This window comes from Podarcis melisellensis, assembly GCF_964234715.1.
Source record: "Podarcis melisellensis genome assembly, chromosome: 5".
NCBI classification, from domain to species: Eukaryota; Metazoa; Chordata; class Lepidosauria; order Squamata; family Lacertidae; genus Podarcis; species Podarcis melisellensis.
This window is the reverse complement of record NC_138537.1, coordinates 16,842,747-16,860,278: the sequence shown is the minus strand read 5'-3', so window position 1 is coordinate 16,860,278 and position 17,532 is coordinate 16,842,747. Positions and strand designations below refer to the sequence as shown.

General features: G+C 43.5%; 1 protein-coding gene across 1 annotated transcript in view; it reads left to right on the top strand.

Moving 5' to 3' along the window:
• Nucleotides 1–17,532, top strand: part of SERPINI1 (serpin family I member 1) — a 90,180-nt gene that overhangs the window by 57,768 nt on the left and 14,880 nt on the right. The window contains exons 3-6 of the mRNA XM_081911259.1: nucleotides 81–311; nucleotides 3,072–3,266; nucleotides 6,092–6,296; nucleotides 15,057–15,154. Of these exons, the coding sequence (XP_081767385.1) occupies nucleotides 81–311; nucleotides 3,072–3,266; nucleotides 6,092–6,296; nucleotides 15,057–15,154 (729 nt within the window). The remainder of the gene's footprint in view (nucleotides 1–80; nucleotides 312–3,071; nucleotides 3,267–6,091; nucleotides 6,297–15,056; nucleotides 15,155–17,532) is intronic.

Genomic DNA, 17,532 nt, shown 5'->3' with positions numbered 1-17,532 from the left:
AGACAATGGGATTCTTTAAGCCCTCAATATATTTACTTAACCCTGACAGAAATATTTCCTATCTCGCACCTTGCTTCCAGGTGAAGAATTTACCTTCTTGAAGGACCTTTCTGACATGGCAAACGCTGAAGACAGCCAGTACGTGATGAAGCTTGCCAATTCCCTCTATGTACAGAGCGGGTTTCACGTCAGTGACAAATTTTTGCAGCTGATGAAGACGTACTTCAAAGCTGAAGTGGAAGATGTGGATTTCAGTCAAAACATAGCAGTCGCCAGCCACATCAATAGATGGGTGGAGAATCACACAAATAGTACGTTCCTGTATTTTTACATTCCTCCTCACTGTCAACAGTTGTCATTTTATGCTCGTTGGGATGCTGTTGAATGTCTTAAAATGGCTCATCGCTACAGCTGTCGATTGCACCAAATGTCTTGTGTTTCTTTCTTTGGAGAGAGCTTAAAAACGGGCTCAGCCCAGGGACTGCAATCCCTTCAGGGAAACCTTCCAGGAGCTACATGCTACTGGCTTGAAAGCCTTAGGGTCCCTCCCCTTTCAAACTTGGTCCCAAACATTTCCATCTCTTTGCAGAAATACTGGGATGAACTGCCTTTCAGTGGTGCCCTTATATTGTGGTTCTGAAGCATGGTGACCAAGCCATTCTGAACCCACTTCCGGGCATGGCAAGTTGGAAGATCAGCCTTGTAGAATTGTAGAGTTGGAAGGGACAACAAGAATCAGTCCACGACCCTGAAATTGAGACTCGTGTTCTACTGACTTGAGCTATATGGTCTGTTAAACTGATGTAGTTAGTAGTTACAGATCTCTTATCTCCATGTAAATGTTTGCTTCTAAATTCTCCCCACCAGTGAATGGCTTGGCTGACTTGCTTCTACCATGCAAGCAAAGGCACAGTCCCAGTTGCGCATCAGAATGCGCACGGCTGTTCGGATCGGTGACTCTGTACCCGAGTGTCTCTGATGCACGTAGCTTATTTTATCCCAGATAAAACACAGAGACCCCCGTCTGTAGTGATCTGTGAAATTTCCACCCATCCACTCGATTCATCACTGTCGGCGCAGAAATCCAAAGACGAAATTATTATACCGAAAATCAAGCAAGCCGTTCCCAGTTGGCAGCACCAGGTAGCAGACAATGCCTTCTGATTGGAGTGATTTATTTAGGAATGTGGGCACAGCAGCTGCTAGGCTTGGCTAACAAGCTTCCCCTGACTCAAACAGATGCAAGACATCTCTTCCTTTCCTTGAGTAAATGTCAACGATGCGGATGCTGAGATGTGTTCCCCGTTTTATTACTTGCTTATTACTCTTGAAGCCTGTGGGATGTTGCCCAGGTAAAAGCAAGCAGGAATAGTAGCATGAGAAAAGTTTGAAGTTGGTAGACTTGCTCTCTGGATCCTGTGTCAATTTTGTACCGAAAATTATTTGAAGATGGGAGGCAGTCAACAGAACAATCCCTTTAAGGTAGGAGGATGCTGACTTCAGCTTCAGAGGCCCTGAGCCAGAGGTGCTTGCTTTGGTGTTGTATATATGTGTTCGTGTAATGGAGGTGTCAGGGAACTGCCATCTGCTCAGAGGCGAGAAATAGAAGGGCAGTTGTGTTACAGGCAGCCTCCAAAAATCTTGTGAAGCAGTTCCTCTTCTGGGGAGGAGGAAATCCCCACCTCCAATGGGGAAGAGGTGCAAGGACCAGAGGATTCTGGGGGGAGCCTTAACACAGCTCCTGGGCAAGCCGGACAGGAGAGAAACACGCCCTTGCCATTGCCCATCCTGCGCAGTAGTCTGAGGTGCAGAGAGGGGCGGAGACAGTTGGGGGTAACAAAACTCTTATGTTGGGGGAGGTCCAAAAAAAGACCACTCCCGGATTCTGCTACCGATTGAGCTTTGGGGCTCTTCACTGTAAATAGTTTGCACCAAAATAAAGCCTGTTCAACACAGGTCGGAGTCCTGCCTGGTTACTCTCGAGCAACCGCAACAGCCACCTGACAGCGGGGGGGGGGGGTGTCCACTTTCACGAATCACATTTCCATCCCTCAGTGTCCTCCCCTCCTCCACCCCCCAGCCTGGCAGACAAGAGGTATTAATCAGAGTTTAAGGGCTCATTCCAGCCAGGCAGAAGCAGCATCCCAAGTGGGGTTTGTTTATTATTTATTTATTGAAGGGATTTACTATATCAATTGTTTGCATTTGTAAGCAGTGCGGATAAAAGCAATCTGCAGAAAATGGGGACAATTGGGGGGGAAAGTGGCATAAAACCAAACGCTACCTTATTAACACTTGCCGGAACAGGAGAGTCTTAGACTGTGCCTGGAGTTGAGCAAAAAAGGGGCCTGTCTAGTCTCCGTTGTGGGAGGGAGTTCCACAGGCTTTGCAATGACTGCACAGAATATTGAGGGGTGTGGCCTGTGCAGAGGAGGTGTGGTTACTTGAGAATTCCACCTTTCACTTATATACAGCCACTAGGCCACTGTGGCATACAGGAGAGTTTCTCCTGCAAATTCCAAAGAACTGAGCCCACGCCACAGTAATTTGGAGCAGGGCTTTCAGCATGGCTCTGTTCTGTGGAATAGCATTCCTGTCGAGGTAAGACAAGCGCCCACTATCTGCGCTTTCTGGAAACGATTGAAAATACCTCCCCCACCAACAAGCTTTTCCATCTGGAACGAATGGGTCATTATCAAGGTTGTTTTACATTGTTTTTCAAACGCAGCCTGTTGTTGTTTTCTGTTTTGTTTTTCACTCTTTTTATGGGCATCGCCTTGATCTAACATACCAGCTGGTTAAACATTGTAAGACAATTTTAATGCCTATAACTTCAAAACTATTTTAGACAAGTGTATATTGTATTTGTTGTGCAGGTTGATCTGCCTGCGGTGAAGCCTAAATTCTTCTCTGACCAAACAGTTAAATGTGGGAATATGGAAAGGAGTTGCTTTCAGATTGTTTTGTTTTCCTTCCATGGTGTTGGTTTTTGGGGGGTCTACAGCTTTGATATAAATGTTCAATTAGGCATTCTGATCGATGCGCTCCTTCTCTCCCCTTTCAACCGACAGACATGATCAAAGATTTTGTGTCGGCCAGGGATTTTGGCGCTCTCACTCACTTGGCCCTCGTCAATGCAATCTACTTTAAGGGAAATTGGAAGTCTCAGTTCAGGCCAGAAAACACGAGAACCTTCTCCTTCACTAAAGATGATGAAAGTGAAGTGCAAATTCCAATGATGTATCAGCAGGGAGAATTTTATTACGGTAAGCAATATTGTACATGTTTTCTTTCTAGCAGAAAAGATTAATTTTCTAGGTATACGCACTTAATGCCAATTCACACCTCTTAATAACATCTCCTGCACAATTGCCAAGCAGACGAAAATGAAATCACATTGTTTGTACCGGGGCCTCAGAAATGGAAGTTTCCAAAGGAGCCTTCCATTATTATTGTGTCAACTGCAATGTTTTCATTGCTATATCAGTATGGAAGATGTGAATACTGGGGGACATGGGTGGTGCTGTGGTCTAAACTACTGAGGCTCTTGGGCTTGCCGATCTGAAGGTTGGTGGTTCGAATCCCTGCAACGGGGTGAGCTCCCATTACTCTGCCCCAGCTCCTGCCAATCTAGCAGTTTGAAAGCACGCCAGTGCAAGTAGATAAATAGGTACCGCTGTGGCAGAAGGTAAATGGCATTTCTGTGCGCTCTGGTTTCCGTTATGGTGTCTCATTGCACCAGAAGCTGTTTAGTCATGCTGGCCACATGACCCGGAAAGCTGTCTATAGACAAACACCAGCTCCCTCGGCCTGAAAGCGAGATGAATGCTGCAATCCCATAGTCACCTTTGATTGGACTTAACTGTCCAGAGGTCCTTTACCTTTTACCTTTATCTTCCAGGGTTGTTTTAAGGATTGCAACAAGACAGGGTCATCTTTCCGCAGGGCCTGCAAGACGAAGCTGTTCCGCCAGGCCTTTGGTCAGGGTTCAGCCTGACTCCCCCTCCACTATCATAAGAACTTGCGTGAAAGCAGCCTCCCAATTTTTCTCACAGAAAGCAGCATGAAACTAGCCTCCCAGTTTTTCTCACAGGCTCATATATGTTCAGCATTTAAGGTCCCCAACCCTAATCTGCGGTTTGCCATTTGTTTGAATTTTATTCTGATCCTGATCTGATTTTTGGATGTATTTTAATTGATTGCCTGATTTTATGTTAATGTGTTATGCATTTGATGTTAGCCGCTCTGAGTCCGGTTTTGGCCAGGGAGGGCGGGGTATAAATACAAATTATTATTATTATTATTATTATTATTATTATTATTATTATTATTATTATTATTCTGCCGCCCAAGGCAAAACAGGAATCTGCTGCCGCAACACCCCACACCAGCAAATCCTCCCTGAACTGTAGCAATAGTGATGGCGGTTTCCAGTGAGATTTCTCAAGATTTCAGCGGTTTCCAGCAAGATCTCAGGAGATTTCAGTCTTGCCCAAGGCAGCTGCTTCGTCCTGCATCATGGGCAAACTGACCCTGTATCTAGACCAGAAATTTCCAAACTGTGACCTGAGCTTTGTTCACAGTTCTACAACATGTCTGTGGATTTGTGGTTGAAGGTGGAAGATGGCACACCCAATGCATATTGATTTTTAATTGCTTCTTTTATTTCTTTCATTGTATTTTATTACCGTATATGCATTGCAATCTGGATTTTATGGCGTTCAAACAGTAATACAATATATATATATATATATATATGGAGAAAAAGAGGAAGCAATAAAAAATACAATTAAAAATAATACAGAATCTACAGTGATGTCCTACGATCGCTACAACAGTCAGAAAAAATATTAAGTGGTGTCCCAAAGCCCTCAGTAATTTTCAAGTGGTCTGTGAGGGGGGAAAGTTTGGGATCCACGGATTTAGATAATGCACACAAAGTGCTTTGCACACACAAAAGTACTATACAGTACAAATGTTATTCTTATTACTATAATCTGCTCATGATCAAAGGAACTTAAATAGGTAATTCCAGGCAGCTCCTTGTGCAGCTGCTGACCAGAACGATAACCTGATATGATTAGCGCAATGTGTTTCACCTTATGTTTGACCCATATGTCTAAACCATACATAACAGAGGTTTTTTTGTTAGTTATGCCCGAAAGTTAAAGAAGTCTTAAAAATATGATAGAACAGCATTTTCATTTTTGGTAAATTCACAGGGTATTTTGTTTTCACATCTTTTCCCTGTTAAGTTCTCCATCATATCTGAGCATTCACATGACACAAAAGCCATTTTTGGAACTATAGTGGAATTTCGCCAAGCTTAGTGCTCATATTTGTGTTATTTGCTTCCAGAAAAAAGAAAATCTGTCTGCAAATAAGATGAAAATGAGTTCTAAAATTGGGCTATATTCCACTGTAGTTCCGGAAGTTGATTTTATGTACAGTGGTACCTCAGGTTAAGTACATAATTCGTTCTGGAGGTCTGTTCTTAACCTGAAACTGTTCTTAACCTGAAGCGCCACTTTAGCTAATGGGGGTCTCCTGCTGCTGCCGCGCCGCCAGAGCACAATTTCTGTTCTCCTCCTGAAGCAAAGTTCTTAACCCGAGGTACTATTTCTGGGTTAGCAGAGTCTGTAACCTGAAGCATCTGTAACCTGAAGCGTATGTAACCTGAAGCGTATGTAACCCAAGGTACCACTTTATTCTGAAAGCTCAAATATAATGTGGAAATCAACAGTTAGGGAGATGGAATGGAATGAAAATGGAATAAACTGCCATTTGAACGCAGCCTTTGTATTTTTTGCCCACAAAAAAGGGGGAAGTACCACCCCCCCAAAAAAAAGAAACAACGAAGAGGATAAACCCACCAATCCTACGCCAGGAACATTGTGTGTGTACACCCATCTAAAGGTCAAATAATTGATATTGAAAATGTGAAAAGACAATCAAATGGTTTTAACGGCTGGTCATAATTTGCCTCAAGGCCTGTTCTCAGCTGGAGACCATCCTATGGATTTCAGTACTGTGCAGGTAAATGAAATTATCTCCAAAAACCCAACCGGGCTCTTTTTCTTTTTTCTTTTAGGGGAGTTCAGTGACGGCTCCAATGAAGCCGGAGGCATCTATCAAGTTCTAGAAATCCCCTACGAAGGAGATGAGTTCAGCATGATGATTGTTCTTTCCAGGCAAGAAGTTCCCCTTGCCACACTGGAACCTCTGATCAAAGCCCAGCTGATTGAGGAATGGGCAAGCTCCGTAAAGAAGCAGAAGGTGGAAGTCTATCTACCCAGGTGAGAATGCTTTTCCAGCTTCTGGCAGGATGGAGGGGAGAGGAGAGCCAGTTTGGCTTAGTGGGTGGCATGTAGAGCTGGGTGATATATGGACACAGCGTCCAAAATCCGTGTGAAGTCCATATAATGATACCTGTTTCATAATTTTGACCTGGCAATATATCTTGAATCATGGTGCATGTGTTGTGCAAAAATCACAGAACCGTGAAGCCAGCCAATGCTTCTCTCGATTCCTGCACCCTCTCTGCCAGCTGAGATCTCCCCTGACTCCTGCCGTGGGCAGCAAATCACAAGAGCAGGTGCCAGCAAAAATCACGATGCAGGAAAAATCACGAAGCCAGCCAATGCCTCTACATGGCTCCGTCCTTATTTCAGTCATTGTGATATATCAGTATATCGCAATGTTCAGCTAGCGATATATCACAAAAACCAGATATCGCCCAACCCTAGTAGCATGTTGGATATTGGCCAGTCTAGGCATTGTGAAAGGCATTGGATTCAAATAAACAGCTTGACCCTGTGGCTCATTTGAAAAGTTTCTCTCCATTTTTCTTTTGTTTTACCTCAATCCCCTCATGTAAAATGGAAACACCAAGATTGTCATTTGGAGAGTGCATAATGACATAGCTGTGAGGAGAGGACTGTTGCACTCAGGTCCTGCTTTGGGAATAATAATAATAATAATAATAATAATAATAATAATAATAATAATTTGTTTATACCCCGCCCATCTGTCTGGGTTTCCCCAGCCACTCTGGGTGGCTCCCAACAGAATATTAAAAACACAATAAAACATTGAACATTAAAAACTTCCCGTGGGCATCTGTTTGGTCAGGATGCTGGACTAGATAGGCCAATGGCCATAGCTGTCAACTTTTTCCTTTTTTTAAGGGAAATTCCCTTATTCCGAATAGGATTCCTCGCAAGAAAAGGGAAAAGTTGACAGCTATGCAATGCCTTGATCCAGCAGGCATTTCTTATGCCATTATGGATAATAGTTTGGTAGGATGGTTTGAGACAGGAGCCGCTGTCAGTTTCAGTAGACCGTCGCAATCTATTTTTGTGGGTGTGCAAAGGCTGACGGAACTTTGGGAGAGGTCTTCTGTTGGGAACCATAAGGCTGCATGAGAGCCAGTGTGGTGTAGTGGTTAAGAGCAGTGGACTCGTAATCTGGTGAACCGGGTTCGATTCCCTGCTCCTCCACCTGCAGCTGCTGGGTGACCTTGGGCTAGTCACACTTCTTTGAAGTCTCTCAGCCCCACTCACCTCACAGAGTGTTTGTTGTGGGGGAGGAAGGGAAAGGAGATTGTTAGCCGCTTTGAGACTCCTGCGGGTAGTGATAAAGCGGGATATCAAATCCAAACTCTTCTTTAAAGAGTCATGGTTCATGCACAAAGTCATGATGGGAGTTCTCTCTGATTTTCCCGCTGAGTTTCTCATCCAACCACACACAGCCCTTCATGTCCCATTGCGTGTCATGCTTGAGACTCCCCTGACACACCAAAGCAGCTTTTTGATGCACAGGCACGAGGGAATGTACCGGAAGGCAGGTGAAAACGCCCTGTTGCAGAAGTGGACCCACTCATGGTTCTGTGGATACAAGGCAGAACCTGAAAACAGTGCTCAACAAAGGGTTTCATCACCTGCTCTTTTCTTCTGCTAACCAAGCTGAACAGTCCTTCATCTTCTCTTCCATCTCTGGTCACATCCAGACCTTAGAACTCATTTCAGCATATGTTTTGATGTAAAGCTGTGATAAGTTACCTGCAATACTAGAAAACTTGTGGATTTTTTGCAGGAGCTTTAGGGGTGTGTGTTCTGCTCCTCTTTGTGCAGTGTGGTGAAATAACAGCTCTCTCCCACTTCCATCAGACCTGGCAAGCTGGTCCCTCCCCAAGTACCAATGCATGCCCACATGTGGGTTTAATGTTCAGGAATGGAGTACGTAGGCTAAATCCATTGTGCATAGACCCAGATCTCAGTCAGTCCCCACCCCAAATAAAATGTGGGTCTCTCGACATTGGATTACACATGTTTGTAGATCTATATGTGGATATCTAGTGGGGCCAAGCATGTTGGGTAGGCAATCCTGTTTTCCCACCATGCATTGCATCAGAGAGTGATCCAAATGAGCCCATTGTTGAATCTCACCCAACATCCAGTTGCCGTATATGATTCCCTTGTGGAAATCAGAACGCTGAATGAATTTATTATTGAAGGGAGGAGTAAGGGAGGCGTCACATTTCTGCAGGTATAAGAAATGATGCAGCTATGGGAGGAAACGATCGACATATGTTTGCAACAGGAGTGGGAAACCTGATTTTAAGAAATTGTATTAAATTAAAGTAATTTGGTTGGATTTATAATAATTTGGGAAATTAATAAAAAAATAATTGGAGAACGTAAGAAGAGTAAAAAGAAGAAGAAGAGTGTGCATTTGCAATGTGGTGTCCTTACTCCAGGTGGCTTTCTTGAGGGGAAGGTATTCAAACAATGAGCAATTATCAGGGAAACAAATGCACAAACCCCAAATACCGTGGTACAGAGTGAAATTATTCCGAAGGAGAACGTTGCAGACTTGGTTACTGTTATTAGCTGGTCCTTGCCCTGTGTTGCATTCCCTGGCTAAATTATGCTCGGAAATCATTTTTGCAAATTAGTTTCATGGTCTGTTTCCCTGCTACACAAAAGTGGATTAAAAAAAATGTTGATCTCTTTGGCTCCGAAACAATGATTTGGGAATGGAACGGAGTATAATTTAACAATCCTGTGCTGTTTCCCCACCCCCCCTTTTGCTATTAAGACAAGCAAACTGCAGTTTCAGTTGGACGTAGATAGTGCAGACAGAAAATTGGAAATGTTGTGATTAACTCAGCTTTGCTTAGTCGTTCAAGCCCTATTACAAATGCAAAAGTAAAAATAAATAAATGTTCCCTTTGTAAGTGGATGGACTCTTTCGGGGCGTTGGGAATTTAATTTTATTCCACTGCTATTTCTCAGCGCGCGAGGCCCGCGGGCCCACACATTCCTTTCCCTTCCATCTTGGTCTCTCGCCTTCTTTGAGGGGGTGGAGGGAAAGGGAGCATAAAATATTTATGGAGTATTTATTTAGTGCATTGATAACATCCACCAGATCTGCTTGCCATCCTCAGAGAAATTCAACCTCGGAAGTATATAATTAATTTCTGCAATTTAATAAGGGAATTACAGCGCCGGGGTGCTGCACTTAAAGTTTGCGCTAGCTAGCTACCTTTTCCATTCCTATTATGAAAATACGCTGGAGAGGAATGCCATCTAATTTTATCCATTCTCCGCTATGCTTCACTCATTAATATTTACAAAGAGCCTTAAGAATGTTTGGGCAAATTCTGAAAGTATCTGCTTTGTTTATAACATCCAGCCCCCAAAGATCCATCGCATTCTAGCGTCACACTGTACTGTGACCAAGAGACAGATCCTTCATTGGGTCCAGGCGGATATGAGCGTGCTTTAAGCTCAAGGACTGCAATCGCTAGAATCTCTGAAGGCTGGAAGTTGTCCACCCAGTTCCCTCCAGATGACAGCCCAGGATGCATCTCTTAATTTTGCCCATGGTATTCACAATTATTTCTGTAGCACCATCAATTTGATTCAATTTAATGCTTGTATGCAGCAGTTCCAGCAATTAATTGGAGCCCTCAAAGCAGCTAACAGCAGTAGCAAAGGTGGACTTTAACTAAGTTTCACTCAGAATGGCCGAGATCTCATCTCACAAAGAGCGTGCTGTCAGCTTTATCGGCCTCTCCAGGGACTTTGCAACATGCAAGCCCCCATTCAGCACGTGCAATTCTGTAGTAATGGCTGTCAAGTTGCTAGTCAATATGTAACAGCGAAATCTCATTTTTTATCCTGCTGGTATGTTTAAGATTCTGGGTTGCATTGAAACCCATGAACCCAGGTTTGTCACGCTTATTGGCTTCGGTTAATCTACTCTGAGTAGGCCTGGCATGGGACACAGTCCTCTATCTTGCTGTATGTAAAAATTGTCCAAGAATTATTATTTTTTAATTTATGCTTGCTAGTGAGAGCTGTCTCAGATCACCTTATCACAATTATGATAAAAAGTTGATTTTTTTTTTTAAAAAATGAAATGATCAAAACAACACGAATAAATGGAAATTGAAGGGAAGCAGATATTGGCTGAACATTAAGAGACACTTTCCAACAGCTGTTTTGGAGTGAGCAGGCTGTCTTAGGGGCTCAGGGTCTGCGTTCTCTCTTTGCTGGATGCATTTAAGCAGATGCTGGACATTGAAGCAGATGCATGGAGCAGGAAGTTGAACTAGGTAATCTCCAAAGTCCCCCCCCCCCATGCTAAATTGTGTCATAGAAATCTGCCTTATGCTGAGTCAGACCACTGGTCCATGTGGCTTATAAGAATAAGAATAATTATTTATACCCCGCCCGTCTGGCTGGGTTTCCCCAGCCACTCTGGGTGGTTCCCAACAGAATATTAAAAACACGATAAAACGTCAAAGATTAAAAACTTCCCTAAACAGAGCTGCTTTTAGATGTCTTCTAAAAGTCAGATAGTTGTTTATTTCCTTGAAATCTGATGGGAGGGGGTTTCACAGGGCAGGTGCCACTACCAAGAAGGCCCTCTGCCAGGTTCCCTGTAACTTTACTTCCTGCAGCTATGATCTTACAGTGCTATGAAATTCCCACAATACGTAACTTTTTATTTGCATTTTCAAAAGTGGTCCACATCATTTAAAACATAAGCAGAATGCTGCAGAATCTGTGGGCAACTCCCTTCACACACAAATTAAGGGGGCAGACTTTAAATCATGCGCTGTTATCACTGCTGAGAGCTCCAAACCCCTCAGAAATTAATGGATATGTTGAAAGCTCAGTTTATATAAGTGTAATATGTAGTTATCTAAGGTGACTGACAAGTTTGTATGGGCACCCTTGTGCATTCCCATCATATATGAAAAAGTCTGACAAGGCATTTGTACCCATGGGCATATCTCTGCCGTTGCTCCAGGTAACTGGCAGAAATCAGCATGTCAGCCAGGAAATCAAAGGTGACAGTAAGACGGATTTCTATTTGGATCAAATTAATTCCAAATTTATTGTCGTCTCCTAGGTAATTGTAACTGGAAGGCTCAAAGGACTTCCTTGCCACTACCAGAAATGAGTCTCTGTTTGCTGAACACACAATAGAATCTCAAACTGTCATGGAAACATAAAATGCATAGTTTATGGTCACAGTTGTTTACCATTGTTTCCAGCATTTCTCAGATTCACTTGTGTTGCACAAAGCAACAAAGATAGAAAATAGGTCATATTTTCTTTGTGTGTTTTTATTCTACTATTCCTTCAATCAGCTTAGGGTAGCATGCGTGGATTTGTCCCCATAACAGCAATGTGAGGTAGATTATGTTGAGAGAGGTTATAGAGTTAGATGTCTCAGGGTTATTCAGTGAGGTTCATGGCTGAGTAAGGATTGGAACCTGGGTCTCTCCAATCAATGGTGAACATGGTAGCTTGGTTTTCTCATAGCTTATGTCTCCTTTCCAATGGAGGTGTTAGTCTGTCCATTCTTTTTCACATTTTTATAAATGCATACAACGGCTCATAATACTCTCTACTTGCTTAAGGTTGGGCGTTTGTTGAGTAAAAATGCAATTGATTGATTGGAGTGGGGACCTGGTGTGGGCCATTCAAAAGGATAAATGTACAGAATTCCAGTGTGTATCGTTCAGGGTATAACCAGGCTGTTTGGAGCTTAGTCATTTATTTCCCTTTGTAGCAGCACCAAACTACATGAGACATCTGGTACCTTTGGCCCACAGGTCAAATAACAGCTCCAGTGTATCCAGTCACAAATCTCCCAACATCTCTACTTGTTATACTGCTAGACACACAACCCAGCACACGGCAGTAGAGGCAAGGGTACGCTTGGTTCTTACTGGCCCCCATTGAGTTCTATGGGATGAGGAGTGGTTCTGCCTGAGACATTGGCACCAGAGATGACTGGGGAGTTATAGTGGTGAGTGAAGAAAGCACTGAGCTCTCCCCGCTGCTCCAACTTGAGGAACCTTTGGCTGAACACTGCAGTCCAATATGACTCGGCAAATGCAGCCCAGTTAATGCCACTGGATATCTTGTTTTTAAAATGCCTTGTTTTGGCTTGCTCAGCTGTTTTACAGCCCTGTTACAACTTCCCACAAGAATAGAGCAGGGAGGAATAGGTTAGGGGCCCCATGTTAGGGGCCATGTTAGTGCCCACTGAGGAATGGTACAACCGAAGGCAGGGAGCCCCACAGCAAGTGGAGCCCAAAAAATATGACCGGCATAGCTAACTAATTCTAGTTTTGTCTCTACCCACCTCCTTGCTGCTCAGTACAATGAGAGCTTTAGGAGGAAGAAGCTGACTGGCACTGCTGCCCCCCTTGGACTGGCTGTAAGTAAGAAGGCAAACAGATGGGGCCAGCTCAGGGCACCCTAAGGTTTGTGGGGCAGTGCCCCATTTGCCCTAATGGATCAGCCTCCATTGAGTCCTTTGTAATTTTGTGGAGTCCAACCAACAATCCACTACTACCTTCTAGACCTGCTTCTACATCACTTCTCTGTGGACTTCTTTCCAAAAGAGTGCTTGGCTGTGTCAATCATTTCAGACCAGCTGGCTTCCTGAAGAACCCTGAAACGCAGTTTTCCCAACCCGGTGCTCTCCAGATGTTTGGGACGACCGTCCTGAACTTAGAGATGTAGCGCTGGCTGTGCAGTCCAAAACACCTAGAGAGCACCAGGTTTGTGAAGGCTGCTGTCACATGTCCCACTTGTGTGCTACGTGCTCCCCTGTGCATTCCACAGCGGCCGTCTGTGGAACCGAAATCCTTCATAATTAATGCGCCCGTCATTCTAATAAAAGGCTTTTCGTTCCTCTGGTGTTTTCAGCTATGCTGCTTTGTCTGGCAATTATGCCTCTTGTGACATTTTTAAGCAGCCTCTGGTTACCATTTCTCGACGTTGCTTTTCAGACAACCTCGTTTGCTGCAGGAATCCAGATGGCCAGGGGCGTTTGTCTCGTTTTGTACCTCTTATGCAGAGACGGACAACTTACATTCCCTACACACACACACACACACACTTCACAGTCAAAATTTGACAGATGGGTGCGGTTGGCCACCTGTTAATCACCTGATGTCAGAATTACACCAGGCAACACCTGTCTGGCACTTTGGAACACAACCAGCTGATCAGCAGGACTTCAAAGGACAGTTCAGGGCACTTTGCAAGGGGCTCTGCAATCTGTGTGATCACCGGGCCTAATAATGACTTGTGAGCAGGGGCTTATGCAGTAAAATACCGTATAAGACTCACTTTTTCCCTCCTAAAAAGTAAGGGAAAATGTGTGTGCGTCTTATGGAGCGAATGCAGGCTGTGCAGCTATCCCAGAAGCCCGAACAGCAAGAAGGATTGCTGCTTTCACTGCACAGCAATCCCTCTTGCTGTTCTGGCTTCTGAGATTCAGAATTTATTTTTTTCTTGTTTTTCTCCTCCAAAAACTAGGGTGTGTCTTGTGGTCTGGTGCGTCTTATAGAGTGAAAAATACGGTACATGAATGAGCCAGTTTCAAGGCTAATGGGTGCCCCACACATTGAGAAGTCAAACCCCCCCCCCCCGCGCTAGAAAATAGTATGGTTGCACCTGATGGCAACAGTACTACTTGGGAGCTCATTCCTGTGTGATATAGTGGCATCATTTCACTATATTTGATTCAGTGCTCAGAAGATGCATTGCTGTGCCCGTGATGGAATGACAGCTTGTGCACAGGTGGACAATTTCCCTGCTGGGGTGCTTACAGCTTCTTTGATTTAAGGCTGTTTTGTTCTTGAAAGCACCATTCTGCGATGCGCATCTCTCATTGCCTGCAGCACATGTTGGTCTGGATTGTATAAGTCTGTCCGTGCCTGGCTGTTTCTGCTTTGGGGCAGAAGGCTGGACTTAGCTGGCCAAGCAGCCTCATCTTTCTCTGTTCAAAGGCTGCTAGTCTCTCCCTTGGTATACCAGATGATACATTTCTCATTTCTTTTATTCTTGTAGTTCAAGGTAGGGCAACCTGTAAACCTTAATTTCATGCAAATAGGGGTGGGGTGTCAGAAAGAGAGATAACTCTTTGGAGCTCTGCCTCCTATGACTCCAGGCAGATTATCATGGGCGGGTTGTGTATCCCTCAACAGAAAAAAAGCTTGCCAACCTCTACCTATAACCTTCTACATTGGGTTTATGTTCCTCATATTTTGGCGTACTTTGGTAGGATGTGCCTGTTTGTTTGTTTTATTTAAAAAACTGTTAAAAAAAGAATGAAAACTTCGTCTTTCAAATTCAGTCTCTGGTCTGATTTTTAAAAATTTTTAAATTATTTTTAAAAACTGATTGCATGTCAGGTGGCTTCATACACAAAACTATCACCCTCACCCATCTTGTTGACACAAACTCCTTTGGGGAAAATGTTGTTTGACTGCAGAACTGTTAGTTTAACTGACCATATTACGGCAAGCAAACGAATGGCCATCAATAAACTAGTGCTGAATGTCAGCTCAATAAATACGATTTATCACTTTTTTAAAAAAACACCCACACATACACAATTTTAAAAACTGCTTTTTCCCATGCTGTGCTTCCTGGAGACCAGTCCCATCTTGCTGATCTGCTTCTGCAGTGGAAAGGGAAAGAGGCTCATGAGTTTTCATTCTTTTTTATGTCCTCTAGGTTCACAATAGAACAGGAAATTGATCTGAAGGATGTTCTGAAGGGCCTTGGAATTACAGAAGTGTTCGGCCGGAGCGCTGATCTCACCGCAATGTCTGGTAAGAGGCTTTTTGTACACGTGTGTTGCGTCCTTGCACATGTTCTTAAACGGGGGCAGATTACATTGACCTCATAAGGCATCTGTCCTGGTCTGTGTAACTGCCTGTTGTGGCAGAGTCTTCCTTCACAGGAAAGTCCTCTGCAATATTCCAGCTACAGCAGATAAGGTGCCCAGTGTCTTCTACAATGGTGAAACACTGGTATGTCCACACATAATGAAACCACCTAATATAATCCAATGGATTGCCCAGTTAATGTAATCTTGCTTTTGTGATGGGCAGGTATATAAGATATACGATACCTTGATTGTCATTGTACCGTATAGAACAATGAAATTGAAAATCTACATAAAACATTCAAAAACCCCTAAAAACTCTGAAACCCCATTTTAAAATACAATATACTATAGAGACTCCTTATGCTGCGTTTAGAACCAGAATTGCATTTGCGTAGAAACTGTTTCTCAGGCGGCTAGTCCTGGTCTTTATAACCCTATACCTTCTTCCAGAAGGCAGAAATTGAAAGAGATCATTTCCGGGGTGCGTACTATCCTGCGCTATCTCTGCAGCTTTCTTATGGCACCTGACAGCATAGATTTGATCTAAGGTGGGAAGAGTGCACCCAATTATTCTCTCTGCAGTCTTTACAACCCTGAACAGCATTGGTTTTCCCCTGGCCATGCAGCTCCCAAACCACACACACAGACCATGAGTTAATACACTCTGCACAGTACAATGGTAAAATGCCATCAACAGGTCCTTTGAGAGATTGATTTTCCAGAGGATTCTCAGGTAGAATGTTAGAATGACCATGGCACAATGACCAGCAAATGCACTGTTAAACAGCACACGCCTATGCACTTTTACTAGGAAGTAAGTCCCACTGAGGTCAGTGGATCTTGGTCTAGGTATGTCTAGGATTGCAGTCTTAAACAGGGGAAAGGCGGAACTTGGGGAAACAAAATCAAAACAATTCCACCGCTTGTTTATGTCTAAATTGGAGTGGCTGCTTGTCCACCAAGAAGTGCTCAAGGCAGTTTCCAATCGAAGATTAAGACATCATTAAATGTGTCTGACAAAGGATACTTGTGCTTTGTAAAATAGCAAGGGGGGGAATCTATGAAGGCATCACTGTGGAGATAAAAATCTTTTTAATGACAGTTGAATTGGCTGAACTAACATTCCGTAAGAACAATGCAATCGCCGTCTGCCCAAAGAGTTCTGCTTCTTCAAGAAACTATTACAAGAGCCCTCTGCATCAATGGGAAGCCTCCACACACTGCCATGACTTTTAACAAAGTATTAGTCATGCCCACCTCTATTAAGGTTTCTGACTCCCACCTCCAATTAGGTCTGACTGCCATGCTTGTTAAAGTTCTCACTTACGTATTCTCTCCCCTTTATCCCTGTGCATTTCTCACCCGCAGTTTGATGCCTCTCTGTATTGGGTGGTTCAGGTGAGCAGTAAGGACACCACTGGCAGCTGGCGTACAGCCAGCAACAGTAGTCGGCTGATAATTACAATGTCAGTGCCACGGCGAGATGGAGACGTGTCATGACCGCAACAGAAGTGATAGAGTTTTGTGTCCTATTATGCATTGCAGGGCTACCCAGACCGTGTAGGCATCTTATCTTTTCACAGTAAGACATTGCGCTAGCAGTGATTTAAGTAAATCTTGTAATGTGTGTGTGAGTCATTTGCTCTGTTCCTTTTCTGAAAAATGGAAAAGAACAGCCTCACTTCATTAGAACTGTGATCCATTAGGTTCAACAGTCTGCTCTGGTAGGGATGTGCCAAAAATGTTAGTGTCAAACTAGGTTAGTAATGGAGCGTTCAATTAATCCATTTTTACCGCCTGCTTAGATTATGCTTTCTGGAGAAAACAATCAAGAGGGCCTCATCACTCAGAGTATAACATAAGGTTGCCATATTTCAAGAAGTAAAAAATCCAGACAGCTCAGCTTTTTGGGGGCAAGCGTCCAAAGTTGTTGAGCTTTTAAATTTTTAAATTTAAAATTCCTTTTGGGCACCAATTTAGCTCCCAACCCCTGGACATAACCACAATTTTTCAGTTTATTTGGTGACCCTAGTATAATGCTGTTTGCCTACTTGACCACCTGATTTGATCCTTGAGAGATACGTTGTGCTGAGACACTGGAAGTTCCAGTTATGTTTCCTAGCTTAATGGATGTTGATAGACAACTTGCTCCAGAAAGACATCTACTCCAAACAAATAAAAAAATGAAAATGAAGGTATGCTTAATATTAGAATCGTCTTGCTGTCAATTCAGCTTGCAGTGTGAATGCAACGTTTGAAGGCAGGGTTAGTCACAAAGACCCCTTAATGCAAGTGGCTGGACCAGTCCCTTACTACAAA